Source organism: Elgaria multicarinata, chromosome 20 (genome assembly GCF_023053635.1).
Source record: "Elgaria multicarinata webbii isolate HBS135686 ecotype San Diego chromosome 20, rElgMul1.1.pri, whole genome shotgun sequence".
NCBI lineage: Eukaryota > Metazoa > Chordata > Lepidosauria > Squamata > Anguidae > Elgaria > Elgaria multicarinata.
The window spans coordinates 18,091,032-18,118,152 of record NC_086190.1 but is presented as its reverse complement, the minus strand read 5'-3'; the positions used below and the strand labels follow the sequence as shown (position 1 = coordinate 18,118,152).

At 50.2% G+C, this 27,121-nt stretch overlaps 2 protein-coding genes across 2 annotated transcripts; one reads left to right on the top strand and one right to left on the bottom strand.

Annotated features, from left to right (window-relative positions):
- Positions 1-253: 253 nt before the first annotated feature.
- On the bottom strand, positions 254-21,360 carry EMC1 (ER membrane protein complex subunit 1). Its single transcript, XM_063145033.1, has 22 exons — positions 21,230-21,360; positions 19,428-19,552; positions 18,231-18,296; positions 17,969-18,062; positions 17,729-17,857; positions 15,793-15,919; positions 15,247-15,396; positions 14,426-14,593; positions 13,156-13,227; positions 10,916-11,038; positions 10,041-10,137; positions 9,377-9,493; positions 7,937-8,136; positions 7,098-7,247; positions 6,625-6,786; positions 6,399-6,518; positions 5,885-6,022; positions 5,136-5,309; positions 4,177-4,387; positions 3,396-3,480; positions 2,408-2,537; positions 254-1,519 (listed from the first exon to the last, which is right to left on the bottom strand). Exons 1-22 carry the CDS (start codon positions 21,346-21,348, stop codon positions 1,340-1,342), a joined length of 2,937 nt encoding a protein of 978 aa, XP_063001103.1. The 5' UTR covers positions 21,349-21,360; the 3' UTR covers positions 254-1,339.
- A 461-nt stretch (positions 21,361-21,821) lies between these two features.
- MRTO4 (MRT4 homolog, ribosome maturation factor) lies at positions 21,822-27,010 on the top strand. Its single transcript, XM_063145488.1, has 8 exons — positions 21,822-21,918; positions 23,755-23,813; positions 24,209-24,312; positions 24,701-24,782; positions 24,903-24,970; positions 25,565-25,716; positions 26,072-26,148; positions 26,688-27,010. Exons 1-8 carry the CDS (start codon positions 21,891-21,893, stop codon positions 26,844-26,846), a joined length of 729 nt encoding a protein of 242 aa, XP_063001558.1. The 5' UTR covers positions 21,822-21,890; the 3' UTR covers positions 26,847-27,010.
- Positions 27,011-27,121: the final 111 nt, after the last annotated feature.

The following is a 27,121-nucleotide window of genomic DNA, read 5'->3' as shown; positions in this document are numbered from 1 at the left end:
TTTTCCTGCCAAGAACTAAACCTTGAATGAACAGGCGGAATAGCATCCCGGTCCTGGGTCAGTGGTGACTATGAGGTTCATCGGACGAGTGTTTTGTCACACGCTCGCTACTGCTCACGTCTAAAGGATGTGCGCGCATCCTTTAGACGACGTCTACTGCCCGCACGTTTTTCCATCGCCAAATAGACCCCTTTTAATCTGACTTTAGAAAGAAAGGAAAAAATACCTACATGAAGTGAACGTAACCAATCAGTTGTGTGTTGATGTTTTTATTGGTATGACTGATCTGGGATGCTTCTGTCCCGGAATGGCTGCATGTTCCTCTCGAGAGGAATACAAAATCGTGGCACACTTTTCCACACCGAGAACGCAGGATTTACACCACCATCCCGACTTTAATGAGCCATACAATAAACAATCCCCAAATTCCTGTCAAGTGCTGCATTCCACTGTTCGCGGGAGAGACACGGGTCCAAATTCAAATCAGCAGGAAACTCATAGATGCTTCATATTAAGCCAACAGCAAAGAATCAACACACCCACCCACAAAAAGACATGGAACTTTCGTTCAGAACTTCAAACACTTGTGTTATTTTTAGACTAGCTTCAAGTACTCCCATTAACCCAAATATGGGGACATGTTTTTAAATCCCAACAGTCACGTTTTACTACGAAGATCAGTATAATTTATAAAATTTAAACCAAGGCTTGCCGGAGCAAAGAGATGAAACATCACAGATCCAAATGGTGAAGTCTTGTGCCACAGGAACAGGTTAAAACGGGGAGGGAACTTTCAGTGCAGCCAAAAGAACATTCGATGGTACAAGTTGCTTCTTCTCTTCCCGGAGCTATTAAAGGCCAAACGGATCTACTTTGACTTAATGTCCATTTTTATGAGCATTCATCGCTCAAATTTCCCTATGCTTGGCTTCTCTCCCCACATATTTATAACATCTTTGTAAATCAAAGTTCTCCCCCAACGAAACTCAAATGGAGAGTTGAGTTTCAATCAACTTGCAGGGGTGACACATGAAACGCTTTTTAAAAAGAAAGAATCTGTTGCCGTTGAAACCGGGGACAGGGCAAGGGGGGGGATAGTTTCACGATCTCCTGTTTCATAGACTATATTCCCGGAATTTCTTGTTTTCCACAGGAGATTCAAGCTTAGCAGACTTTTCCAGCAGACAAGACAGCCAAAAATAAATAAAAGGAAGAACCCTACAGTTCTCTCTTCCACCAGAGGGCAACCAGTAGCACGTATTTAACCGCTGACACAGCCGGGTCGCCTGTGTCTGGTCTTTCGTTGTCCCGCCCGGCAGGCTGGTCTCTGCATCTCTCGTTACCGCCATGCACGGTTGAGCAGCTTCACCTGAGCCAGCCTCTTGGTGATCATGGTGGCAAAGACCAGCCCAAAGAGGACGCTGCTGATCAAGACGTAATCGTAATCGTCTTTCAGGACGTCAAACTGCTTGGACGGGTAGACACGGGTCTGGTAGATGTCCAGTCCATACGCAACGACCTGAGGAAAGGGCCAAGTACGGCTGAGTCCTACTTCAAGCAAATATCTGCACCGTCTAGATGTAGCAGGTGCATGGGTGTTCCTGCCGGATCTAACCACCTAGTTCCTCAACCTGTTTCCTGCAATGGCGGACCATGTGCCTCCTGGAGGCCCACTGACATGAAGACCTCATGTGCTGCTGCTGCCCAGCGCCTGGTCCTCAAGAGACCTGGTTCGCACAACTCGACAAGCCAGAGTGTGGGTTGAATGTAGGTTGTCATGAATTGTGAGTTTCTGCGTTCTGTGAATCCAGCCATGCTTACAAACGCTGACCCTGTTCATAAGACACGCTAAGCCATGTTGGTTAAGCATTTTGAGCTAAACGTTATGGCTTAGCGTGTCGTGTGAACCATTCCTAACCATGGTGGCTACATAAGCAAGGTTTAAACACGCTCACTGATCATTGGCTGCAAGAAGGTTAGCGGCCTAACCACGGCTTAGCGTGTTGTCTGAACAGGTCCTATGGCTTGTTAACCACTCACAACCCAGAGTCCACAACCCTAGCAACAAACCATGGGTTCTCTTCATGGTTAATCTCTTCATCAGTGTAGCTGGGTTCGCACAACACAACAACTCAACAACAACCCATACAAAACCCCCACATAACCCATACTCTGGCTTGTTGGTTTGTGTGAACCCAGCCAGTGCTACTAAACCAAAGATAGGCATGCACACCCCTGGACCTCTTTCCTGCCCCCTCCCTCTCCCCCTTTTTGTTTTAAATTAACACATGTTCTTACCAGCAGCTGGGACTGCTATGAAATGTGTTTCTCCTACCGCTGAAAGCTGTGGGTTCAAAGGCGTTGTTTATTACACCGTGCATTCAGACGTTTTGAACAGCTTACTCACCAGACACGTGGACTCAAGGCCCGACGGGGCGGTGTAGATGCCTCTCATGCGTGAGATTGTCTGGTTGTAGTTGATGAACCTCTCGGCGTGGATTTGCACATCGGGGGAATAGGGCATCAGGTTTTCTTCCCTAAAAACAGAACAGGAAATTTTAGCAACTGACTCCATCAGGAACAATTATAGCAACGGACCAGCTCCATTTGAGTGCTCAAATCTGACCACCTGCTGGAAGACACAGGCACACACAGGGCCTCCATTCCTTCTCACTGGTGATGAGAAGTTGGGAACACGGATCTCACTTGCTGTGTTGTACTGCAGAGCACAGCAAGCCAGGTTGTCCATTGAGCGGAGAGCAAAAACAGAGCCTCAGAGATCCGGGTTCAAGTCCCTCAGACTGAGAAACAGAAGGGTGGGTACAGCCTCTGCTTTGCATATATATATATATATATATATATATATATATATATATATATATACCTGATGTAAATAGGGCTTTCTAAAAACTATACATAAACGTCAATAAAAGCCGACCACATATCCTTATAATTATCCATTCGCCACCTGTTTAAATGTTGAATATGTTATAAGGGCCTCAATCTACTGCAGTAGGGAGTTGAGCACTTATCCTTCCAGTGTTATAATATCCATGGAGAATCCATCTGCGCTGACCATGTGTTAACGTCCAGGAAGCAGGAAGGTAATGGATATATCCAAATGTGTGCGGCTACATTCCCCATTCCCCTTCCCCGCTCTTTTTGGTTTTGCTTTGTTGAAATTTTACAGTAAATAAATTAAAATAGAAAGGGAGAAAGACTCTCCTCTCTGGGCTGGATGGACAAAGTGGTCAGCTTCCAGTGTTCCTAGACTCCTAGACCACGCTAGTTGGGCTGATGACCCAACTTTAAAGCCACTTCATGGGCCCAACTGCTTCTCCCACAGTCTGAGATGCATGGACACCCCCACCCCACCCCACCCCTGGTTTCCTTACCTAGTTTGCTCTGTCGGGATTTCCGGCCGCCGTGGGTCTAACAAAGCCTTGGGGAGCGAAAGGATCGCACCGGAGGGAAGTCCAACTGCATATTTAAGAACAAAACGGAGGAAAAACGTATTTCCCAGATCGGCATGCCATGCAGACAAAGGCAAGACATTTAAGCATCAGCAAGCAACATTTACAATTTGAATCTCTCTCTCTTCCTAATGTTCAACAGCTTCCTGAACTAGGAGTGTTGAAAAACACCAATTAGAATATTATTATCATCACGCCTGTTTTCCTCCAAGGAACCCAAGGCGGCGTACATAATCCTCCTCCTCCTCCTCCTCCTCTCCATTTTTATCCTCACAACAACCCTGTGAGGTGGGTTGGGCTGAGAGTCTGTGACTGGCCCAAAGTCACCCAGTGGGTTTCCATGGCCAAATGGGGACTAGAACCCGGATCTCCCGACTCTCAGACTGACACTTTAGCTGCTTCACCACAATGGCTCTCAGAATATATTTATTTATTTATTTATTACATTTCTATACCGCCCAATAGCTGGAGCTCTCTGGGCAGTTTATATATCAACACCCATCAATGGCCAGGCTGGCTGGGGAGAATGGGAGTTGTAGCCCAACATATCTGGAGGCCATCAGGCTGAGGAAAACTGATCTTGCCTGAGAATCTTTGTTCCGTTGCGAACTGCTTGCAAAGACACACCTCCCCGCATTGGGCTGCAAATTGACACCTTTGAAGCATCCCGCGCCCCCACTCCTTTCCCGGCCCGCTCCTTAACTCAGCAAGTGGCGGGTGGTGATGCCCCGTTCGGTGATGGTGACCTCCATGGCGCTGATGGCCGAGGGGAAGATGTAAGACTGCTGGAGGACCTGAGGCAACAGCGGCCGGTCGAGGGAGCTGAAGGCCGTGGCGTTGTATTGCTCCGTCCCCTCGTACAGCTCCAGCACGGTGAACTCGTTGCGGCGGGCTTTTGCGTTCCAGTACTGGTACTGCAATGGGGAAAGGGAAACGCCGCTTAGAGAGGGCACTTCAGGGACTAAAATATAGTTGAAAGAAAAGGCAGAACTTTTGGTTTTTAAGCAGTGAAGGCTGCCGGCTCCAATGTTAGCGGGGTGATAAATCCGCTCCGGGCTTCAGTCAGAACTCTAAGGGGTTCTTCGCACCTTGGGTAGCTCCTTGAGAGTTCTGGCTGGTTTTGATTGAAACCCGGAGCAGATTCAGCGCCCCGCTGACATTGGAGCCGCCAGCCTCCACTGAAAAGGTAAGGTAGAGACCTGAGATTAACACAGCCGATCTCTTACGGATGGGAGGAAAAGGAGAGAGGAGGGGAAAGGAAGCCTCTCGTAAATAAATCTACACAAATCGAGATTGACAGAAGAAAAAGAAGCAAATAGAGGAAGGAAAGAGATCAGAGCAACGAGAAATAGAACGATAATCCCCAAAGGTCAAAAGCTAGAGAGCAAAGAGAAGGTGTGTTCTAGGGTAAAGGTAAGGAAAGAAGTTGCCACATCCCAGTATGTACTGAAGGTGACTAATCAGAGTGGGGATTCCTCCAGGAGTGGGGTTTGGAGGGCAAGGCCCGCCCCACTGGAGGAATCCAAGGAGGCTCCACAGCCCAGGGGACCCCACACTCCATCAGGCTCTCTCCTTTCCCAACTCTTTTCCAATGGCCGCAAGAGGGCTGGCCCTTCTCAAGCTGCCCCAGACGCCAGAAGACAGGGCCCCTTCTCTCCTTACCACCACCCAGTTCTCCGAGTGGACGATGTGCACCGGCCCCTTGGCCTTCTTCTGCACCGAGGAGTGGATGATCCGGCCGGTGACGCCGTCGATCAAGTAGATGCCGATGAACGTGCGCTCCTGGTGGGTGTCGGTGCTCTCCGTCACCACTGCCAGCAGGTTCGGGTTCAGCGACTGCAAGGAGTCAAAGGCTGCAGCCTTAACAGGGCCAGCATGTTGCTTCTCCCGCTCCCGGGTTCCCGGACCAAGAGCTCAAGAGAGATACGAGAACCAGCAAGGTCACAATGATGAAATGTGCATTTCATGCGGGGTGCAAAACGCTGCAGACAGACGACGGCAGACGCATGTCCCTCTTGTGTCTGGGGGTTTCCCGGGGGTATCTGGTGGGCCGCGAGGGAAAACAATGTGCTAAACTAGAAGGACTTTGGGGTCTCATCCTGCAGGGCTCTTTGCCCTGGGTAACTCTCTCACTCTCTTTTAGAATCACACCTCCTCCTACCTGAATCGCACCTGCCTCTTCATCTACACAAGAACGTCACGCCCGGGTGCGAAATGCAGCCCTCTGGGTTTCCCCCACACGGCCCTGCCCCCTTTCCCACAACCACCAACCGGTGGTTTCCCGGCTTTCCCACATTCTAAACAGTTGAATGCCTCCCTGAAGGCAGTGACTGACCGCAAGAGCTTGAACCTAAAATCCCCCCACCGGCCATTTGCTGGGTTTTTCTCTTAAGAGGAGCCCTCCGCCTTACCTTGTAAAGCACGCTGCGGTCTCCCATCACCCGGCCCTGGGAATGGACGTGCTCGTTGGCCCGCTTCCCCTTCACGGTCACGATCCGCTGCACGTCGGCAGGGATGCTGATCTCCCAGCTCTCTTCCGTCGTCAGGTCCTGCGGCGCAGCCGAGAAACACGGGCTGTGAGATCTCAAGGCGGCCCCTAGCAAACCTTCCCCGAACGAGGGGTGATTGTTTGCCAAGCCCTTGATCCTGCGGGATCCTGGCAGCCCATCAGCGAGAGGCAAGGAGAAGTTCCCTCCGGTACCTCTCTCCCCATTGCCTCTCCCAAGACCTGTCTGGAGGGGCGTCCCCCCCTCCTCTGCTTCACGCTCCCCACCTCGTGATTCCTGCTTCCATTTCCAGGATCAGCCCGAGGGCGCCCACTGATGACATCACTTCCGGGTGGGCAAGCCCAGGCAGCAACTCCACAACACACACACTCACACAGAGAAAATATTTAACAATATTGGAGAAAGCGGAGCTATATACCTTTCGCAACCTCCGCCCCATCAGCCTGCCCTGCTCGGAGTCCGCTAAATAAAAAGAGACCGAGGGCGCCATTTCTTCCAGTTGCCGGAGGACGTTCCTCGTCGCGGGAAACACCGTCACCTGGTGGGAAGTCGAGACGGAGCGGTTGGAGGCGGCGATTCGCACAGGGCCCTCCCCCCACGTGGAGGCGCGTTCCGAAACAGAGGCCGCGGAGCGCGGGGGGCACCTTGTACTCGTCGTCAATCAGCAGCAGCACTTTGGCGTAGTCCTGGTCCATGATGGGCAGCAGCAGTGACTGGAGAATGGGCCGGTCCAGCACCGGAGGGGCCACCTGGCTCCACCTCCCAAAGATGGGGTTGAAGACGTAGAGGGAGCTCATGCCAGTCTCCTAGAAGGGGGGGTAATTAAAAAAAAACCACCACATCAGCAGGAAACTATGGGCCTGGTTAGCTACCAAGCACGCATTAAGCTCCCGTTTTTGTCGTATTCAAAAGCCTACGGATGCTCCTCCTTGCATTTCTTGTCTGGAATTCAAAAAAACTACTTTAAGGCCTCATCGAAGGTTTTCCCCCACACCTTTTTCTTTTTAACTGCATTTCCCTACATGCCCACGCGCGTTGGCCCCGTTCAGACGACACCTTAAACCATGGCTTTAAAAGGCAAAAAGCCGTTCAAACCCGTCTGGCCGGCCCCCGGTACCTTGTCCTTGACCAGCAGGGTGCACTGGGGAGGGTGGGGGAAGTGAGCGGTCGTCCTCTGGACCATCAGCTTGAAGGAGGAGCCCGGCTTCACGTCCTGGAGGTACTGCTTCCACAGGATCGTCCCGGAGCTGCTTTCGATGCCAAACAGCTGGAAAGACACAACGGCCAGACCGTCGCCAGTCATGCAGAGTCCTGGGTGCAGGGAGCTACTCTTGAGTCGCGCCCTTGGCCCGTCTAGCTCGGGGCTGGGGGAAGGTGTGTCCCTCCCGATGTGGGTGAACCACAACCCCCATCAGCCCTAGCCGGCACCGCCAATGCTGATGGATGATGGGAGTTGCAGTCCCAACAATTTCCAGAAGGCTACACATTTCCTGTCACTGATCTAGTGCAGGGTGGTCAATACAGGGGCTCCCCAGGGTTTCCTGCTCTACCTGGAGATGCTACTGGAGTTTGAATCCAGGACTTTCTGCATGCAAACCGAGGTTCCACCATTGAGCTACAGCCTCTCCCCCGAAAGCATAGCCAATCAGTGCAGGCATAACCTATCAGTGATCCTGCATCTTGCTACCTGGAGATGCCAGGGTTCGAGCCTGAGACTTTCTGCATGCAGAGCAGGGGATCTAGAGCTGACCTACAGCCTCTCCCCCAAAAGCATAGCCAATCAGTGCAGGCATAACCTATCAGTGATCCTGCATCTTGCTGCCTGGAGATGCAGGGGATTGAACCTGAGACCCTCTGCATTGGCAATTGGGCAATGAAGAGTTGCAAGAAATAAATAAAAATAAAATAAATTTCCCCTCCTGCCACCCCACCCCACCCCACCCCCACCGTCCTCACCTTTCCAGAGGCCGTGACCACCACGATCATCTTCTGCAAGTTAAACTCATCCCGGGCCAAGTTGTCGATGTTCACCTCATTCTTGATCTGGCTCCGGGGTTTGCGGGCGTCGTAGAAGGACTTCCACAGGTGAGCCGTCCAGGCCTGCAGCAGGATGAGCTGGGAGGACAAACGCTTGAGCAACATGCCCAGTAAGCCATCTGCAAACGGAGAGCGAGAAGGAAGAAGAGTTGGAATAAGCAGCAGCTCATGGTCACGATCAGGCCTGTTCAGGAAGGAGTTTCAGGCTAGCAGTCGGAATCAGTTTCTGAAGCAGAAGCAACAGAACTAGAAACATCCCAGCCTACACAGGAAGCAGGGAAGGAGATTCTCTCAGGCCCCTTCACCAGCCAAGGATGAATCTTCACCGGACCTTATCAGTGAAAACGTTAACAGCTCAGAATCTGTGGGTTGTCTTCTTTCTCAATGGAAGTCAGACAAAATTTACTCTGCAACAGAATGAACCGTGTGGAAACGACAAGAGTTCCAACAGATCTCCAAGTTCCAACAGAAAGATTGAGGGGAGACATGAGAGCCCTCTTCAAATCCTTGAAAGGCTGTCACACAGAGGAGGGCCAGGATCGCCTCTCCATCATCCCAGAGAGCAGGACACGGAATAACAGGCCGAAGTTATAGGAAGCCAGATTCTAGCTGGATGTCAGGAAAAACGTCTTGACTGTTAAAGTGGTACAGGAATGGAACCAGTGACCTAGGGAGGTGGTGGGCTCTCCCACACTAGAGGCCTTCAAGAGGCAGCTGGACAACCCTCTGTCAGGGATGCTTTAGGGTGGATTCCTGCCTTGAGCAGGGGGTTGGACTCGATGGCCTCGTAGGCCCCTTCCAACTCTACTATTCTATGGTTCTATGATCTCTCTCTCTCTCTCTCTCTCTCACACACACACACACACACACACTTCCAAAGCAAAAATATCAACAGAAGCAAAACAGACAGATTTACCTTGAATTGCTGGTTCCCAGGCAGCAAAAAAACCCAAAAAACAAAGCATGTAACAATTCAAATTTACTATTTGGGGTGAGAAGAAAAGCTGGAGCAGAAGGGCGGCAAGGGCGAGTCACAGCTTTGTTTGCCAACCACATCCGCCCTGCTCAAAAACGTTTGTGGATCCGCCCACCCCAGAAGGCATTGGCGATTCAAAGCGCCAGATAAACGCACAAGACCACGAAGGACATACACAGTAGTTTAAAATTAACACGACCACATTTCTGCCGATGGACCCACAGTCCCAGGCGTCAAAACACGATGCCCAATTCGCTCGCGGTTTTATATGCCGTAATAAACTGCAACACCTGTCACCCGCTTCCAATACCAGCATCAGTTTTTAAGTTTGGGCAGCAAGCCACGTCTCCGCCAAACGTTGCTCGCAGGACTGCCGCGGTTACCTGCTTTCTTTCCAAATTCGCCCTCCAGTTCCGCCTGGGCACCCGTCAGCGGCAGGTCCACCATCTGTAAACTCACCACTTCGGCCAAGGACTCTTCTCTGCTCCACAGAACCTTTCCTGGAGAGAAGGAGAGACACGGAGAGAGTCGGAAAACAACTTTCCAATTTCCCGTTAGTTCGCGTTGCACTTTTCCAAGGAAACACAAGTGTAAGAAGAGCTGTCGTGAAGCACAGTGGCTAAGACACTAAGCAACAATTCAGGACATCTCCAGATTGAATCTCGCCTCCACCGTGAACATGGTAGGTGGCCTCTGGCAAGACACACACACTCTCAGCCTCTGGACAGTAGCCAACAATGACATTCCTCAAACTCAAATAGCGTTCGCGGAGCTGCGCAGTTGTGCATTCATAGGGCGCAAACGTGTGCACAATGGATTTCCCGCGCATCACGCGCAAACCGGTTGCACGTCAGGTTGCGCAAACAATGCACAAGCTCTTGTGCGATGGACTGTGCAACCACACCTGCGCAAACGTCACTTCAGCGGGATTCTCTTCTTGCGCAATGTTTGGAACTTAGTTTCAGCTAGAGCAATGTCTTTTACGCCATTGGATACCGCCCATTGGACATGGTCTCCCCATCTACAACATGGGAGTCGCGGACTCACCTGGCTGCTGAAGGAACAGGAGCATATGATCAGCTGTTTGCACTAGAGCCCTGTAGCCCACCGAGTCGTCTTTCTTCAAAAAGACTTGGATATAAAGCTGCAGAGGAAGAAGTGGAAGACTGTCGGATTAGGATATCATCCACTTGCAAGGTCAAAAAAAAAAAAGAGCTCAAGTTTACAGTGTTCTTAAATTACCCAGTGGAGGAATTGACTGCGCACTCAGAATTTCTGGTTTCGGTCTTGTACCGTCACAGCAATCGCAAGCAGCCTTGGCACTGAAACACCCCTTGAACCTTTAATCTTTTCAACGACACGCAGAAATACAGCAGTCCAGTTCAGATGTTACACTGAACTGTGGTGTTACGCGTATGAGCCTCTGACTCACGCATTTCCTCTCGTAAGCCCTTCTGACGCAGCCACAAGGTGGAGACCGAAAGCATTTGCCTCCATAGGTTGCCATTATCTCCAAAGTGGGACAACCCGTAGTTAGTTTTAACCGTGGTTTGTCCGGACAACTTCGAACTGTGTCTAGCGATCCTGGCTTCTTTGGACAAACCACAGTTAGAACTAACCAGTTTGTTCCAGTTTGGACGTAATGACAAGCCGCTGATAGTTAACGCCAGGAGGAAAAGCTTCCAATCTCCTCCTTGCGATCACCCTGGAGGGGAAGGGGCACAGGACAGGAATGATGGGAGCTGTAGTCCAACCCATCTGACAAGGCAGTAGGTTCGGAAAGACCGGTGCATGAGCTGGAATGATTTATCAGTGTAATGGAATCATCTAGCAGTAAAAAGTGTGTAGTCCTGATTCCTGCAGATCTACTCGGGGTTTTTCCCTCGTGCTGAACAGGTCAAGAAAGGCTCCTGCCCACTTACCTGCTCAGGCCGGGTGCTGCTTTTCTCCAAGGTGAACGAGATGACGGTATCCAGCAGTCTCTGCCCAGTTTCAGCCAAGTACAAATTCACTGCATAGGATTGGTTGTGGCAGGGTAAGGACTCCTGTAGCGTTGTTCGGAGAAAATAAAAAAAAAGGGGATACGATTCACACATTTATTATTTGTTTATTTCTTTATTACGTTTATATCCTGCCTTTCCCCCCACCCCAAGGAATCATGTTTGGACTTTTTTTTGTTATTCCATATATCATGGATTGGCTTTTTTGTTTAGTTTTTATTACAAACCATGGTTGGGGGGGGGGAGTTTGTTTCTTTTTAGAAACCACTGGCTTTTTTGTTGCTGTTTTTACAACATGTTTTTTAAACCATGGTTTGTTTGGCTTTACAAACTCTGGTTTAGCATGATGTCTGAATGCAGCCAGTGCCACCATGTACAATACATGTACAATAACATAGGTAAACGTGGCAGCCAGGTCTAAAAGTGACCGCTCGATGCTACTTCCTGTATTTTTCAGGAGTATCTGTCTCTATCTAGACCTGAAAAGGAATATTACTAGAGACACGAAGAGCGTCTCATCTTTCCCGGACTTGCTTGGAGGTTTGTCCGAACAGACTGCCAGACTGGGGGGTCATCATTGTGACCTGGTTTCTGCAAAGAACGCAAGACAGAGCATGGGGGGTGGTCATGCATCTGGCAGTCTGGATGTTACATTGACAGGAAAATCCAGGCATGAGACATAAGACATGTCCACACCAGCCCTATCTCCTGGGATCATTCTTGTGCATCTAAATGGCTCGGTTCCAGGTTATTTGAAAGGCCGTATTCTCCCTTACGAGCCTGCCCGTGCTTTGAGATCTTCTGGAGAGGCCCTTCTTTCAGTCCCACCATCTTCACAGGCGTGTTTGGTGGGAACGCGGGAGAGGGCCTTCTCGGTGGCTGCTCCGGTGCTCTGGAACTCTCTTCCCAGGGAAGCTAGGCTGGCTCCCTCCTGGATGGGCTTTCAGAAGCAGGCTAAAACTTTTTTGTTCCAGCAGGCCTTTGGAGAATAATCTGGCCCTCCATCTATGTTAATGACTTAAAATTTTGTCGTGTATTTTAAACGTTTATGGAGTTTTATTTATTTATTTAAAAATTTCTTTTCCTAGGTTTTACAATGTATGTTTTAAACTTTGTAAAGCCGCCTTGAGGCCCAGTATTGGGCAAAAGGCAGGATAAAAATAAATATAATAATAATAATAATAATAATAATAATAATAATAATAATGCCACACAGGGGATCCCAGGAGCAGGCAGGGGTGATCCCTCCATCCTGGGATAACCCTTAGGTGTAGAAAGGGCTGTAGTGTAGCATAGTAGAAACTGAGCTAGATAAAAATCTACAGTTCAAATCTCACCTACTATAAATTCACTCTCAGTCTTCCCGTCTGCAAAATGGGGATAATACGTGCCTACCTTACAGAGCTGCTGTAAGCAGTACAAGATAATCCACAGGACGTGCTGCCAACATTTAAAATTGCAGTGCAAATATTTATTTACCCTATTTCTTCTTTTATTTAAAATGCACAGCGGTAAGATTTCCCGTACCCTTCCTTGCTTAGCCCAAGCCACAAGCAAAGCAGACGTTTCAAATCAAAAGCGGAGTTGTTCCTGAACTCAGCAATAGCTGGGATCACGAAGCATCTTTTCAGAATTTATGCAGAGGACGGCATGAATTTTTTAAAAAGCCAAAACAATGTCAACCCTCGAGGTTTCTGCAGTCACATAGCCAAAGAGTCTGGACAATCGTATCTCAGCTTAAAATGCCAAGAGGTGAACAAGTTTTGGGGCCTAAATGCCGCCTCTTACTGCAAATCGGCAAACAAACCAGGAAGACTTTGATGAACTATATTTTCATGTGTTATCTGAACCGGGAAAGTGTGGTTATCAGCTTTGGAGAAAAACCAGAATATTAAGCCAGCTTCAAACAACGGTTTGACACCTTGTCTTGGTATAGTTTTCAGGTTTGGACAAAACAGAAAACCACAGGTAATGGAAGATGTCCGGATTTGCTCGTTAACCCACACAAAGGGACCGTGCCACGTGGGCAAAAGTTTTATTCTTGCCTAAATATAGTCAGCGATTCCTGTAAGAGCAGCCCAGCTAAACCAGCGACTGCAAAGGAGAGCAGGCGCAGCCCGGGCTGTGGATTTCACCTGGCGTGATGCACTCGTGTGACCTACCGCTTCGCCCTTGCACGTGAGGACTGCAGCTACCGTCTTCTCGTTGGTGGTGGCAAAGGTCGCCAGGCCAGCCTGGGGAAACACAGCACGGAGAGAGAATGAGGGGGGTGGGGGGGAATCCTTCGCAGGAAACAAACCGTGGTTTGGTGCTAGGTTCAGACAACACGAATACCCGCGGTTCAACGACAACCCTAACGCTCAACCCTTGAGTGTGGGTTATCACAGCCCGTAATTGTGAAGGACAGCCCAAAATGGCTGCGGTCTTGTTCTGCTCAGCTAAGTCTTGTCTGAATAACTGTGTGCAAACGGTCGACCTTGGCCCAGGCCTCTGAGCCAGAGGGAGCGGTTCTCAAGGTCGATTGCACATCTGGGGAATTGGTCGCGCCCAGCCCTGCGCTTCCACCACAGCACCTGGGGGGTTATCGGGGTGAATTGGGACGCCGAACTGTTCCAGCTGTGGGAAAGAATGCTTCGATGGAGTGGGTCTCACTCCTCAGGGAGGAGGCGCCAGGGGCCCGGGCAGGGCATCGGTTGGTGGGGATGAGACACGGGGCCTGTCTGGCAAGGGGAGAAAGAAGCCAGGACTCGCCATCTCCCTGCAGGCTACACTTGTACTAGGTGGAAGATCTGGTCCGAGCTGGGAGATACCGCTCGGGGTTTAGTTCGGTTTTTTATGTTTAAAGTGTCTGGATACTTTGGGGGAGACCGGCCGCGGCTGCGGCAGGTGTCAGAACGGGGTTAATGGTTTTACGGTGTAATTGCTGGCTGCTAACCTTCCCTTTGTATTTTCCCTCCCTCCCTCCTCCTTTCCCCTCAGCTTTTACTGCCTGACCAGAGCCTTACGAGGTAGATTTTAGGTTGTGTAAATAAACCTGCTTTGGTCCTTAATGTGTGGGTGTGGGTGTGGTTTTATTCTTCCAAGGGCTGGCTCTTCCTGGTTACGGACAGGGCTAAAGAGGGGGCTACCTGGGAACCTAGACGCTTGGTCCAGGTGCCTACCTTGCAGGGGCGCTGGGTGGACCCCAGCCTTCCTTCACAGTAACTTGTGGCGAGGGCCATCAGATACACACTTCAATATGGAGCTTAGTACTGATCCATCTCACCTGAGATTCAACCGGGCTCTTCCACATGCAAAACACGTGCCCTGTGCCACCTCTTCTAACCTGCCCTCTCTGCCACCTGGCTGACCTTCCTGGGGAAGGCTGGCTTTAACCGGGCCGAAGGCTCTTTTCCCCTCGTTTAAACGCCCGCCCGTCCGCTTTCCCGTTACCTGCGGGAAGTCCCGGAGGAGGCTGGGCACGCCGTTCCGATACTGCAGCAGGGCGAAGTGGCCGGGGCCCAGCCGCAGGAAGAACTGAGTGCGGGAAGCGCCGGCGGCGTTGGGCTGAGAGGGCAGCAAGCGGGGCTGGAAGCCGTCGGTCCATTCCAGGCCAAGGGACTGCGGCAGGAAGGAAACACAGGAGGCCAAATCAGCCAACCCCGCGTCCCCCCAACCCCCCTCGCGCAGGGCCTGGACGGAAGTGGAGCCAGGCTGCCCGAATCTGAGCCTTGTAGTTTATGCAGCTTTTTAAACACCAGGAGGACCTGGCGGCTGGGATTCTTTCCAGGCTTGGCTCTTGGCGAGGAGGGTGGGAAGAGCTCATGCTCTCTCCTCCCCCTCCTTCACCCTCACTGTAGCAGAACCTCAGCTGAGCCTGGCCTGGCTGACCTTTTCCCACTTTGCAAGACTCGATTCGGGAGAAAAGGAAAAAGTGCGACCCGCGGTGAGCCGCTCTCGTGGCAAGGGATTCAATCCCTTTTCCGGTGATGCCCGGCACCCAAACGCAGACGGCGCGGGAGAGCAACACTTTGCTTCGCAGCAGGCCAGCCTCCCAGGTAAATAATATCACTTAAGAAAACAAAACCCAGGAAGGGTAGTGAGCCTGCAACCACCAGGAGAGAGGTCCACAGGCACATCAGTATCCATGGGTACCACGTTGGAGACCAGAGCAATATCCCTTCCAGGTCCGGAACCAGAGACGCTAACGGCCCTTGAGTGAAGCCGAGCTGAGAATCAACCCCTTCCAGGTTGCCTCTTCCGGGATCCCTCACCTGCAGCGGGACCTGCTTCGCCTCTTCCCCCACGCCCAGGGACAAGGTGTAAAGCGAGTGGGTGTCCCCGTCCGCGCACACCAGGACGCCCTCGCCGGCCACGCCGCAAGCCTCACTCAGCTTCCGTAGCCAGGGGGCCGGCACCCTAACCTGCAGAGAGAGAGAGAGAGAGAGAGAGAGAGAAAGAAAGAAAGAACGGGAGTCACCCCCAAAGCGTACGGCGGCTCCCATTTCTTCCACGCGTGGAAGAGTTCGGCCGCTTTCAGATTCAGGATGACTTCACGGGCTCACCATCAAATGAAAAGGGGAAAAAATATGCCACAAATCTGTCGCCAGCTTTAAGGCTCTTACGCCCACAAATGGGTCCTCTCCAGTTATAACTTCATTGACACGGACGTTGCGTTTGTGAGTTTGTCAAAAAGGATCCACAGCCGGGAAAAATCACTGTCCATTGCTCAAGAGCCAGGGCCATCGGTCAGTTAAGGACACAACTTACGGCGGGGGGCGGGGGGGGGAATCCCATCCAGCGCTAGGATCATGTTCTACCTGTCTTGTAATTTCCCCGTCCTCGACGTTGAAGGTGATGACACTCAAATGGTTCTGGGAAGTGACCCCAACGACGTGCACGACCCCCGTTCCGTGCGAATACACCAGCTGATACTGGACAATCTCACTGGCGAGGAAAATCAGAAGTCGGTTAATAGAGCCAGCTGCTAGGGATTTAAGAGACACCTTCACTTGTCCTGTATGTTCCTCTCAAGCGGTACAGCCTGAAGTGGTACGGCCAGAGAACAGGTTTATCACTTTGACTCAGTTCGGACAACACGTTAGTCAACGCAGTGTGAAAACTCCACTCAACGGTTGAGTTCGTAGGGGACATCCCCCACACAACGTGTTCTAACTCCACCGTTGGGTGACTGTGGGCTACCGTGGAGTTGAGTAAAACCCATCGCGACGTTTGATTGACGGTTCCTCCGCCCTCTCTCCTCCCCCGGTCCTCCCGATGGTATCCCATCAGCCACTGCTGCAAAAAAACCAATCCCGTCGGCACTCGCTCCTTTCGCCCCTCTTGCCAAAGAACTCTGTAGCCAGTGGGAAAAGTCAATGCAACGGAAAACTCCACGGAGCCCACCATACAAAACACAGCACAACGGTTGTGCAGGAACCCTCCTCTGTACAGCATGGATATTCTGTGTGGAGTGTTTCCCAAAAAATCTCCACCATTGTGTGTTTTCCGCCAGACAACACGTTTCTCAACGGTGGTGTAAAAACCCCGCCATGCAGTTCTAAAACCACCGTCAACTAACACGTTGTCTGAACTGAGCGTTTATCTGCCGTTTACGAAAACGAACGCCTGTTTTTCCATTCAGCCGCCAATTCTATTAACTCCAGCTACACGCCTCATGGTTTTGGTAACAGGCATCACGTCTAACCACGGTCCCTCACACTGAAGTCTTTCTTCTTAAGACCCACAACAATCTCCCCTGCTTCCCTTCCCAATACAAGGAGGAGAGGTGGTCATCCGAACAGCCAAAGTAACCCGCTATTCAATGGGTCATTAATTTTGCCACTGTTGCTATGACCAAGTTCAAGGTACTGAATGGAACACAGCCATATTATTTAGTATTATTATTATTATTACATTTATTTGTATCCCGCCTTTTGCCCAATATTCATGCAAAGTGAAAGTATATGCATATTTATCCTTACATCTACAGTGCAGTCAAAGATAAAGAAAATAATAATTTTTGTTGCATATTTTATACTACTGATGAAGATAAATAGAAATGGATTACACAAGCTAGAATTACTGTTTAGCCATTATGTAACTATTATTACGTCTTAAGATTATATTAAGACCTCATTATTCATCCAGTAGCAATTGCATGTCAAAGAAAGCAACTGTCCATTAAAGAGTTACTATTGCTTGTTAAATACAGCAACTGCATGTTAAACTCTATTATACTTTATTTCAACTTAATTACCAATTAAAAACCATAGCTATCATGGGTCTTAAGAGTTTATTAAGACCTGCAGTCATTATTTATCTATTAGCAATTGCATGTCAAAAAAAGGCAACCGTCTATTAAAGATATGTTATTGCTTCTTCAAATACAGCAACTGCATGTTATTATAGCTTTATTACAAATTACAAATTAGCGACTTCTTGTTAAAAACTGTCCACTTGCAATTGTATTTTCATATTAACAACCACTTTGTTAAAAACTGTAACTGCATTCCCGAAAGTTACATTTGCTTTCTATCATACCAATTGCTTTTTTAAAAAAATCTGTACCCACAAATTGCATCCTCTGAAAGTGATTACCTTGGTGTTTTCCAGCCTCCTATAAAGTCCCCCTTTTTGCTATCAGTTTCATTGTGAGAGTCTCTCTCCTCTTTTTTTGCCGTTTGCTTTATTGAAAACAATCATAGGCTGCCGTCTAGGGTTAGACCCTTTGCAACGGCCACAGCAGTAGCCTACCTGTCTGGTAAGTGCTCCACCCACTTCTGGTGACCGTTGGAGAGGTAGTGAAGCGAGAGAGCGCTTTTCTTCAACACTGCCACGTATTTCACGGCGTCCTGCAGCCCCACCAAACTAGCCGTCTGAAAACTTTGGTTCAAAGAAAAAAAATATGTGATTAAAAGAAAAAAATATGGACTTATCCCTGAAGATGACAAACCAATTCGCCATAGCCGTCTTCCGCCTCCCAGGAAGGCTCACCTGCCTGCGTCCATCGAAATCTCCCAGTTCAACCCCCCGATGTTGGTCTCCCAAGAGCGCAGGATGTGGCCTCCGTTGGAAACAGTGATGGCATCTATGGACCCGGGAGGATAAAACAGCTGTTAGGTTGCGATACCCGCAAATGCTTACTTACAAACTTGTTGGTGGAAATGGGAGATGGTTAGGAAGCATTACAGCAGGCACTTAGAACTTGTCTGGGCAGCGATCAATAAGGCAGAGAAGACACCAACACTTCACTCACCTTGTCCATGGATCAGCATAGCATCTACCGCCCCTTCAGGAGTTCCTTTGTCCACGTGACGCCACACTTAAAAAGAACCAGGAGTCAGATGAATATAGGAATGGTTCCCCAGGGTTCCCCAGAAATCTACGCTTCCCGGCCCTAGACCCAAACTTAACTCCTCTTCCTCCTCTTCTTCTTTTTACCGTTCCCACACCCACCCACCCCCAATTCTAAAAAGTCAAAATAACTCTCCTAAGGTTTATCTACTGGCAGTAAGAGCTTGAAGTTAAACAGGCTGGTATTTCTGGTAAACATTTTATTCTAACTACTTAAATTATTTAGAGTAAAAAACCTAAAGGGCTAGAAACCACCCAAAATAAGATGAATAGCCCTGTAACGGTCGGTCACGGAATACTGACTGTTGCAGTAGGTGTGGGGGGAATAAATGGCTGGAGGGGGTTCAGAGGAGGGCAACGAGGATGATCAGGGGTCTGGAAACAAAGCCCTATGAGGAGAGACTGAAAGAACTGGGCAGGTTTAGCCTGGAGAAGAGAAGATTGAGGGGAGACATGGGAGCACTCTTCAAATACTTGAAAGGTTGTCACACAGAGGAGGGCCAGGATGTCTTCTCGATCCTCCCAGAGTGCAGGACACGGAATAACGGGCTCAAGTTACAGGAAGCCAGATTCCGGCTGGACATCAGGAAAAAATTCCTGACTGTTAGAGCAGTACGACAATGGTCATGGGCTCTCCCACACTAAAGACCTTCAAGAGGCAGCTGGACAACCATCTGTCAGGGATGCTTTAAGGTGGATTCCTGCACTGAACAGGGGGTTGGACTCGATGGCCTTAGAGGCCCCTTCCAACTCTACGATTCTATGAAATACTCTACATTTCAATGTTTTTATTGAAATCCTTCTCATATACCTATAAGGACATCAGAAGAGCCCTGCTGGATCAGACCAAGAGTCCATCCAGTCCGGCACTCTGTCCACACAGTGGCCAACCAGCTATGAAATTACCTTGGGACACATTCCTATGTATTTTGAGACAGGGAAAAAAAACCCTACAAGTTGTAGGACCTTTTTAAGTCTACAAATGCATAGGATTGTGCCTTAGACTGAGTCAGAAGCAGAACCAAGTGCAACTGCTGCGAGATGATCACCAACATGTCCAGAAGTGCAAACAGGCCACCGCCCGAAATAAGACACTCACGGATGTCTCCTGTCCTGGAATTCAAAGCGGCCATCACATTCTTCTCCGTGGCCACAATGAGTTTCTTGGAGCCCTGCGAAGACTCTAAGGAGGCAAACTTGATCTTGCCAAGATATTGCTGCCTCCTGGTAGAAAACACACAAAAAAGAACCACACCCCACGTGACCTTCCAACTCTGCGGCATTTGAGTCAACTAAATAACTGGGATTTCTCTGTGCAAATGTGTAAGATTACTGTGTATAATCTGTACAGCACCATGTACATTGATGGTGCTATATAAATAAATACTAATAATAATAACATCAATGGTGGGCAAATTTCAGGCTTGTAGGGTCTACCCTATTTATTTTTTTACCAGCACCCAAAGATCCATCAAGCACCACCTGGTGCAAAAGATTCACACATGGAATTAAAGAATTCCGAGCTGAGGGATTTGTTTCGAGTATTAGAACTCAACTGAGCTCACCACCCGTCCGTAAAAAACACTCAGTTTCTGGTTGCCTCAAGCATTTCTCCCTTTCATTTCAACAGTATAATTTCCGAATGTTGTTGTTGCTGCATTGGAAGCCAGGCGCTCCTGCCAATATCCTGCAAATCACCCAGAGATCTAGGGAGAATCCAGATCTGCAGACTGCCGGGTTACACATACTGTAAATGCAGAAACACCCCAAGTCAACGGCATGCAGGCATCCTGGGAGTTGGTGACCAAAACATCTGGAGATCTCAATTCTGCCCACCCCCTGGCCTACAATATGGTGTAAGGTAGATCTCCAGATGTTTTGACTCCCAGGAGCCCCCTGTTAGCAGGGCTGGTTGTCAGGGATCCAGAGATTTAAAGTCCCAAAGATCTGGAAGCCTGCTTTCTTCTGCTCACCTCTACTCTAAAGCAGCCGCCTCCATTATGGTGCATTTCAGAGGTTCTAGACAACGACTCCTATCCTCCTGGACTTTGGCCATGCTGAATGGGGCTGATGGGAGTTGAAGTCCCAAAGACCTGGAGGTCTGCTTCCTTCTGCCCACCCTGGCTCTAAAGCGGCCGCCTCCAATTTGGTGCCCTCCAGAGGTTTTGGACTTCAACTCCTATCCTCCTGGACCTTGGCCATGCTGGCTGGGGTTTATGGGGGTTGTAGTCCCGTAGATCTGGAGGTTGTCTTCCTTCTGTCCACCCCTTCTCTAAAGTAGCTGCCTCCAATATGGTGCATTTCAGAGGTTCTAGACAACAACGACTCCTATCCTCCTGGACCTTGGCCATGCTGACTGGGGCTGATGGGAGTTGAAGTCCCAAAGACCTGGAGTTCGTCTTCCTTCTGCCCACCTCTACTCTAAAGTAGCTGCCTCCAATATGGTGCATTTCAGAGGTTCTAGACAACAACAATTCCTATCCTCCTGGACCTTGGCCATGCTGACTGGGGCTGATGGGAGTTGAAGTCCCAAAGACCTGGAGTTCGTCTTCCTTCTGCCCACCCCTACTCTAAAGTAGCTGCCTCCAATATGGTGCATTCCAGAGGCTCTGGACAACAACTCCTATCCTCCTGGACTTTGGCCATGCTGGCTGGGGCTGATGGGAGCTGAAGTCCCAAAGTCCTGGAGGCCGTCTTCCTTCCGCCCACCATGACTTCTAGCCCCCTCCACGCCTTCGCTGAATCCGCCTCTCCCCCGCAAACTGCGGCGCCTGCAGAAGCCCTGGGCTGCAGCACCCACCAGCCGGTCCGAGGCTGATGGGGCTTGTAGTCCAAGGCCTCTGCGAAGGGCGCCCAGGCCCAGCCCCGCAGCGGGGAGTTCCGCAGGCCCGCCGCGCTCACCAGTCGAACTTGCCCACTTGGTCCTCGTAGACGGCGGCCGCCGGGGGAGGCGGGAGGGCGGAGAAGGAGAAGACGAGCAGCCGCAGGAGGAAGAGCGGAGAAGCCCGGGGAGACGCCATGGCCGCCGCTGTCCCGTCGGGCACCGCGCGGGCCATAGAGCTCCGCCGCAGAGCGGCCGCGCCATGATCCGGGGTTAACGCGCACACGCAACGGGCGCCGCGTCGCAGGAGCGGAAAGGGCCCAGAGGGCGTTTTAGGGGCGCCAGGAGTGCGCGTGCGCAGGTCCCTCTGCACTTTCCTAGCTCTACGTGCCGCGGCCGTCCCGTCAGGCACCGCGCGGACGCGACGCCACGGGGTCCTGCCTGCGCCCAGGGCGGCCGGAGAGCGCGAGGACCCCCGTGACACGAGCCGCGCTGCCGGGGCTGTCTACTCTCGCCGCCTGTCTGGAAGGGAACCCAAGCCGCGCCTCCTCCCGCGCGTGTAAAACCCCGGGGTCGAGGCGGAAAGGAAGGGACGAGGGGGCCCCGCGGGGAGAGAGGGGGCCCTGCCCCACCGGCCCTTCGAGGAATCAGGCGCCTCCTCGGCCTCCTGAAACCTTCCCGTCGGCCCCCGCGCCGCAGCCTCCGCAGCACCAGGACCCCCCTCCCGCGTGCTTGGGAGCCATGCCGAAGTCCAAGCGGGACAAGAAGGGTGAGCGGCGGCGGCGGCGCTAGTCCTCAAGGAATCCAGGGCTCAAGGGGCTGGCCATTAACCAAACTCTCAGGTGCCGTCCAAGGGGTTCGGGCCACAAATCCCATCATCCCCAGCTGGCTGGGCTTGATGGGAGCGGTTGTCCAGCCCACCTGGAGGGCGCCAGATTGGGGGGGTGGGTGGGGGGAGAGACAGGGGCTGCCCTAGATCAAGGTAGGCAGCACGTGACCCTCCAGGTGGTTGTTGGACTACAACTCCCATCATTCGTAAGTGACTGGGGATGATGGGAGCGTGAGTGCAGCCATAGCTGGAGGGCCCCAGGTTCCCTCCCTCTGCTGTAGAGGTTCACACGCACGTGTGTCCTACCATACTGTGCCTATTATTAATTATCATTATTATTATTATTATTATTCTGCTTAGGAACTGATAGGAGATGCAGTTTAACGCCCCCAACCCCCTTTCCTTTTGTGTCGTGTCTTTTAGATTGTAAGCCTGTGGGCAGGGACTGTCAAGAAATACTTTTGTAAGTCGCTGTGAGAGCCTTTTTTTGGCTGAATGGCCAAAAATGCTTAAATAAATAAATAAAAACCCATTTGGAGGAGATCAGGTTGAGAGAAAGTGGTGCAGGTGGGATCAGAGCCACTCCCTAAGAGATCATAGAAGCATAGAATAGCAGAGTTGGAAGGGGCCTACAAGGCCATCCAGTCCAACCCCCTGCTCAAGGCAGGAATCCACCCTAAAGCATCCCTGACAGATGGCTGTCCAGCTGCCTCTTGAAGGCCTCCAGTGTGGGAGAGCCCACAACCTCCCTAGGTAACTGATTCCATTGTCACACTGCTCTAACAGGAAGTTTTTCCTGATGTCCAGCTGGAATCTGGCTTTCTTTAACTTGAGATCCTTTGGATCCCTGCTCAACCAGGTTCTTGGTGCTGTGCACAGAAAGCACCCGGTTTCTGGCACGGTGGAGGAAACATACATAGTACCAACTGACCAGCAATGGAGATTATGATACAATAAGTTCAGGCTGTGGGACCGCTCCATTTTTGGAGGCAATACCAGCCTCTGTCCAGCGTCCTGTTTCAACAATGACTCTTGGCGTGGCTGCTGCAAGGGGGAATGTTAAAACGAAATAAAACTGTCTAACTGCTGGGTCAAACAAACAAACATCAGAATTTATTTATTTATTGCAATTTTCATACCACCCAATAGCCGAAGCTCTCTGGGCGGTTCACAAAAATTAAAACCATAGTAAAACAATCAACAGGTTAAAAACACAAATACAAAATACAGTATAAAAAGCACCACCAGGATAAAACCACGCAGCAAAAATTGATATAAGATTAAAATACAGAGTTAGAACAGTAAAGTTTAAATTTGAGTTAAAATTAAGTGTTAAAATACTGAGCGAATAAAAAGGTCTTCAGCTGGCGAAGAAAGGAGTACAGTGTAGGCGCCAGGCGGTCCTCTCTGGGGAGCTCATTCCACAGCCGGGGTGCCACAGTAGAGAAGGCCCTGCTCCTATTTGGACTATTCCTTGAACTGGACGTCTTTAACCAATTTCTGATTGCATCTTCATGCCCAAGGAGAGGGGATGTTGCGTAGCTCAGTGTGGTACAGCCTCCGCTTTGCACGTAGAAGGTCCCCGGTTCAATCCTTAGCCTCTCCAGATAGGGCTGGAAAACCTCCTGCCTGAAACCCTGGAGAGACGCTGCTGCCAGCCAGTGTTGACAGTACAGGACTCGATGAACCAATAGGTCTGACTCAGTCTAAAGCAGCTATGTCCCTAATTTACTGTCCCAGCCAGAATTGAACCTTTTCTTCCGTCTTTCCTTCCAGTGTCCTTGACAAAAACCACCAAGAAAGGTTTAGAAGTTAAACAGAACTTGATAGAAGAGGTAAGTGACTTCATAGCGACAGCTAGACAATAATCCTGTGTGCAATTACTTGGAGGGAAAGGGTTGTTGATTATGTTTTAAACTTCAGTCTTCTATACACCTTGAAAGAATTTTTTATTTTCTTCCTATCACGGTTGGACTACGTTGCTCAGATAGGATGGGAGGTTGCAAAGAATCGTGTTATAATATTGATGGCTGGCATTTATGTCGCATATCCTAATGCAGGGGCACGGTTTGGCTTCCAGGTGTTGTCGGACTACTAGCCAGTGGTGAGGGACCCTGGAAGTTACAGCCCAAACACATCTGGAGGACCACATGTTCTCCCACCCTATTTTAGGGAATTGCTTCTTTTCCCCTTCGCTCACGTTCTAATTCCCAAACTTCTTTGCCTTCAGCTGCGGAAATGCGTGGACACCTACAAATACCTCTTCATTTTTTCCATCGCCAACGTGAGAAATAACAAACTGAAGGATATTCGCAACGCCTGGAAGCACAGCAGGTGAGGATTGCTGATCCGAGACTCGCCAACATCCTTTTGGGTTTGACTTAGAAGGGATTGGGCATAATTTATCCCCAAAAAACTTTATTTTGCGATTGAGAGGGGTTGAAAATTTAGAAAGCCTCCATCCAGACACAACAAAGGGAGGTATTTATTTATTTTATTATTGCATTTATATCCCGCCTTTTTTTCTGCAAGGAACCCTGGAGGTATTCAAGCTCATCTTGAATACCTGTCAGAGAGGCTTTAAACTGGATTCCTGCGCTGAGCAGGGGGTTGGACTCGATGGCCTTAGAGGCCCCTTCCAACTCTACGATTCTATGAAATATGCTGATTTGAAATGATTAATTCCTGGGCCTGTTTTCAATCAATCTGAATTTCCTTCCAGGATATTCTTTGGGAAGAACAAGGTGATGATGGTGGCCCTGGGACGGAGCCCGACGGATGAATACAAAGATAACTTGCACCAGGTGGGACTTCTGCCGTTTTAGCACGTCAGTCTTGACTCTCGCCCTGTGGATTTTCTGCGTGTGGATTTTTGCACTGGTGTCCATTTCCTAACTTCCACCTGCCTCTCTTTTGTTTTGCAGGTCAGCAAGCACCTGCGGGGAGAGGTGGGCCTCCTCTTCACCAATCGCACCAAAGAGGAAGTCACGGAGTAAGTGTTTCCGGGCGCCACTTCTCTCGGCGAAAGCAAAACGTCGTACAAGTCTCACAGACAGCCCTTCCGTGAGACTTTCCTTCTAGGTGTTTTGGACTTCAACTCCCATCAACCTCAGCCCATGGGTCAGAAATACTGGGCATCGTAATCCAAATCATCTGAAGGGTGCCGGGTTAGACAGACACCTTTCTCGGTAGCCGAGACGATTTCTGTTGGCGCTGAAAAGTGGGTTCAAAGGAGTCATTGGGTGTGTTGGGGCTCCAGCCCTTGCCTTGTATTCAGTCTTCGGGGCGGGTGACACATCCTTTGCCACACCTCCCATGGTAGCCATCTTGTGATGGTGCCCATCGGCAGTTTCTAAAATAGCCAGATGTGCTCACCGGCCCTCCAAAAATTGCCTACCTCTGATTCAGTCCAGCCCCCTGCTCAGGGGGCGTATTGCCTGATCCCTCTCACTGGCTGTGCTGATGGGAATTGCAGTCCAACAACAGCTGGGGGACCACCCACTCTCCACGGGACACACGATGAGAATTTGCAGATCTGCTTCCTTTTCCGAAATTTGAAATCGACCCCTTCCTTTTTCTCCCCCAGGTGGTTCTCTCGTTTCAAAGAGACGGACTTTGCCCGCTCCGGGAACAAGGCCACCTTGGACATCAGCCTGGATATGGGCCCCTTGGAACAGTTCCCCCACTCCATGGAGCCCCAGCTGCGGCAGCTTGGCCTGCCGACGGCGCTGAAGAAAGGTCAGCGGCGGGTCCCCCAGGGAACATGTTAGAGAGACCGGCAGTCATAGAATCGTAGAGTTGGAAAAGGCCTCCAAGGCCATCAAGTCCAACCCCCTTCTCAATGCAGGAATCCACCTTAAAGCATCCCTGACAGAGGGCTGTCCTGAATGCCTCTCGTGTGGGAGAGCCCACGACCTCCTTAGGTCATGAGTTCCATTGTAATACTGCTCTAACAATCAGGACGTTTTTCCTGCTGTCCAGCCGGAATCTAGCTTCCTGTCACTTGAGCCCCTTGTTCCGTGTCTTGCGTTTTGGGATGACCTGCTAATCCCTCCCTTCTGGCTCTCAACTTTTCCTTCTTCTCACTTTGCAGGCGTGGTGACGCTCATCTCAGACTACGAGGTCTGCAAAGAGGGGGACACCCTGACCCCTGAACAAGCTCGCATCCTGGTGAGTAACCACAAATGCAGTCTCTATGGATCCTCCCCTGGGGCATCCCTTCGGTCTGTAAGCTCTTAAGGTCCCCTCCCTTTCAGGACCCACCTAGTGCCAATATAGCCATCTTTCTGACACCAGGTGACACCCAATTTTGGACTTTTCTTATGGGAAGAGCTTGGATTTGTATTCCAGCTAGCTTCAAAATTTCCCGTGTCTCATTTGTTTTCAATTGCTAGGCTTCATCATTAACCTACATCAGTCTTTCCCAACCTGGTGCCCTCCAGAAGTTTTGGACTTCAGCTCCCATCAGCATGGCCAACGGTCAAGAATACTGGTAGTCCAAAACATTGGGAGGGCGTCAGATTGGGAAGATTGTCGGTGGGAACGGATTCCGAAGAAAGCCCAGAGTTCATCATGAGTTTCAACTCCTGTGCTAGGCAGGTGTGCATAGGTCTGTGCCATATCTAAGTCAACCCTACAGAACGCAACTTTGACTTCCCGCTAGAAGCAGCAACAGTTGCGCGTGACAATCATTTGCTCCTTCCTTTCAGAAACTCTTTGGCTACGCCATGGCGGAGTTCAAGGTGACGATCAAGAGCGTGTGGCACGCTGAGACGGGAGACTTTGAACTGCTGACGGACGATGCCGAGGAAGTCATGGAAGGGACGGAGGAAGGAAAAGCAGATTCTAACAACGAGGATGACAACTAGGCGGAAGAGATACCGTGGGAGGCAAAGAGATTGTTGTACCTCAAATTTCAGCTTTGGTCTGTCTTCCAGGATAATTCAGGACTGAACCGATCGACGTAGGACTTTATTTATCAGAGGACTGAGTTTTTTATATATAGAGATATAAATATATAAGAGCGTGTAAAGTCTCCTGTTTCCTTTATATGTGATTTTACAAACCAGTTTGGGGAAGTCCAAACTAGCAGTTAGGAGCATGTGTAGAAACACTTGGGGCTGTGTTCCTCCAGGCAAAGCAC

Bases quoted from the DNA above. Each gene is read 5' to 3' on its own strand.
- EMC1 (XM_063145033.1), bottom strand. From the start codon at position 21,348: ATGGCGTCTCCCCGGGCTTCTCCGCTCTTCCTCCTGCGGCTGCTCGTC. The intron at 13,228-14,425 runs GTAACGGGAAAG...GTGTTTCCCCAG, and splicing joins TCCTCCGGGACTTCCCGCAG to GCTGGCCTGGCGACCTTTGC. The intron at 5,310-5,884 runs GTAAGGCGGAGG...GACTCCTTGCAG, and splicing joins ACCGCAGCGTGCTTTACAAG to TCGCTGAACCCGAACCTGCT.
- MRTO4 (XM_063145488.1), top strand. From the start codon at position 21,891: ATGCCGAAGTCCAAGCGGGACAAGAAGG. The intron at 21,919-23,754 runs GTGAGCGGCGGC...CTTTCCTTCCAG, and splicing joins GTCCAAGCGGGACAAGAAGG to TGTCCTTGACAAAAACCACC. The intron at 26,149-26,687 runs GTGAGTAACCAC...CCTTCCTTTCAG, and splicing joins CTGAACAAGCTCGCATCCTG to AAACTCTTTGGCTACGCCAT.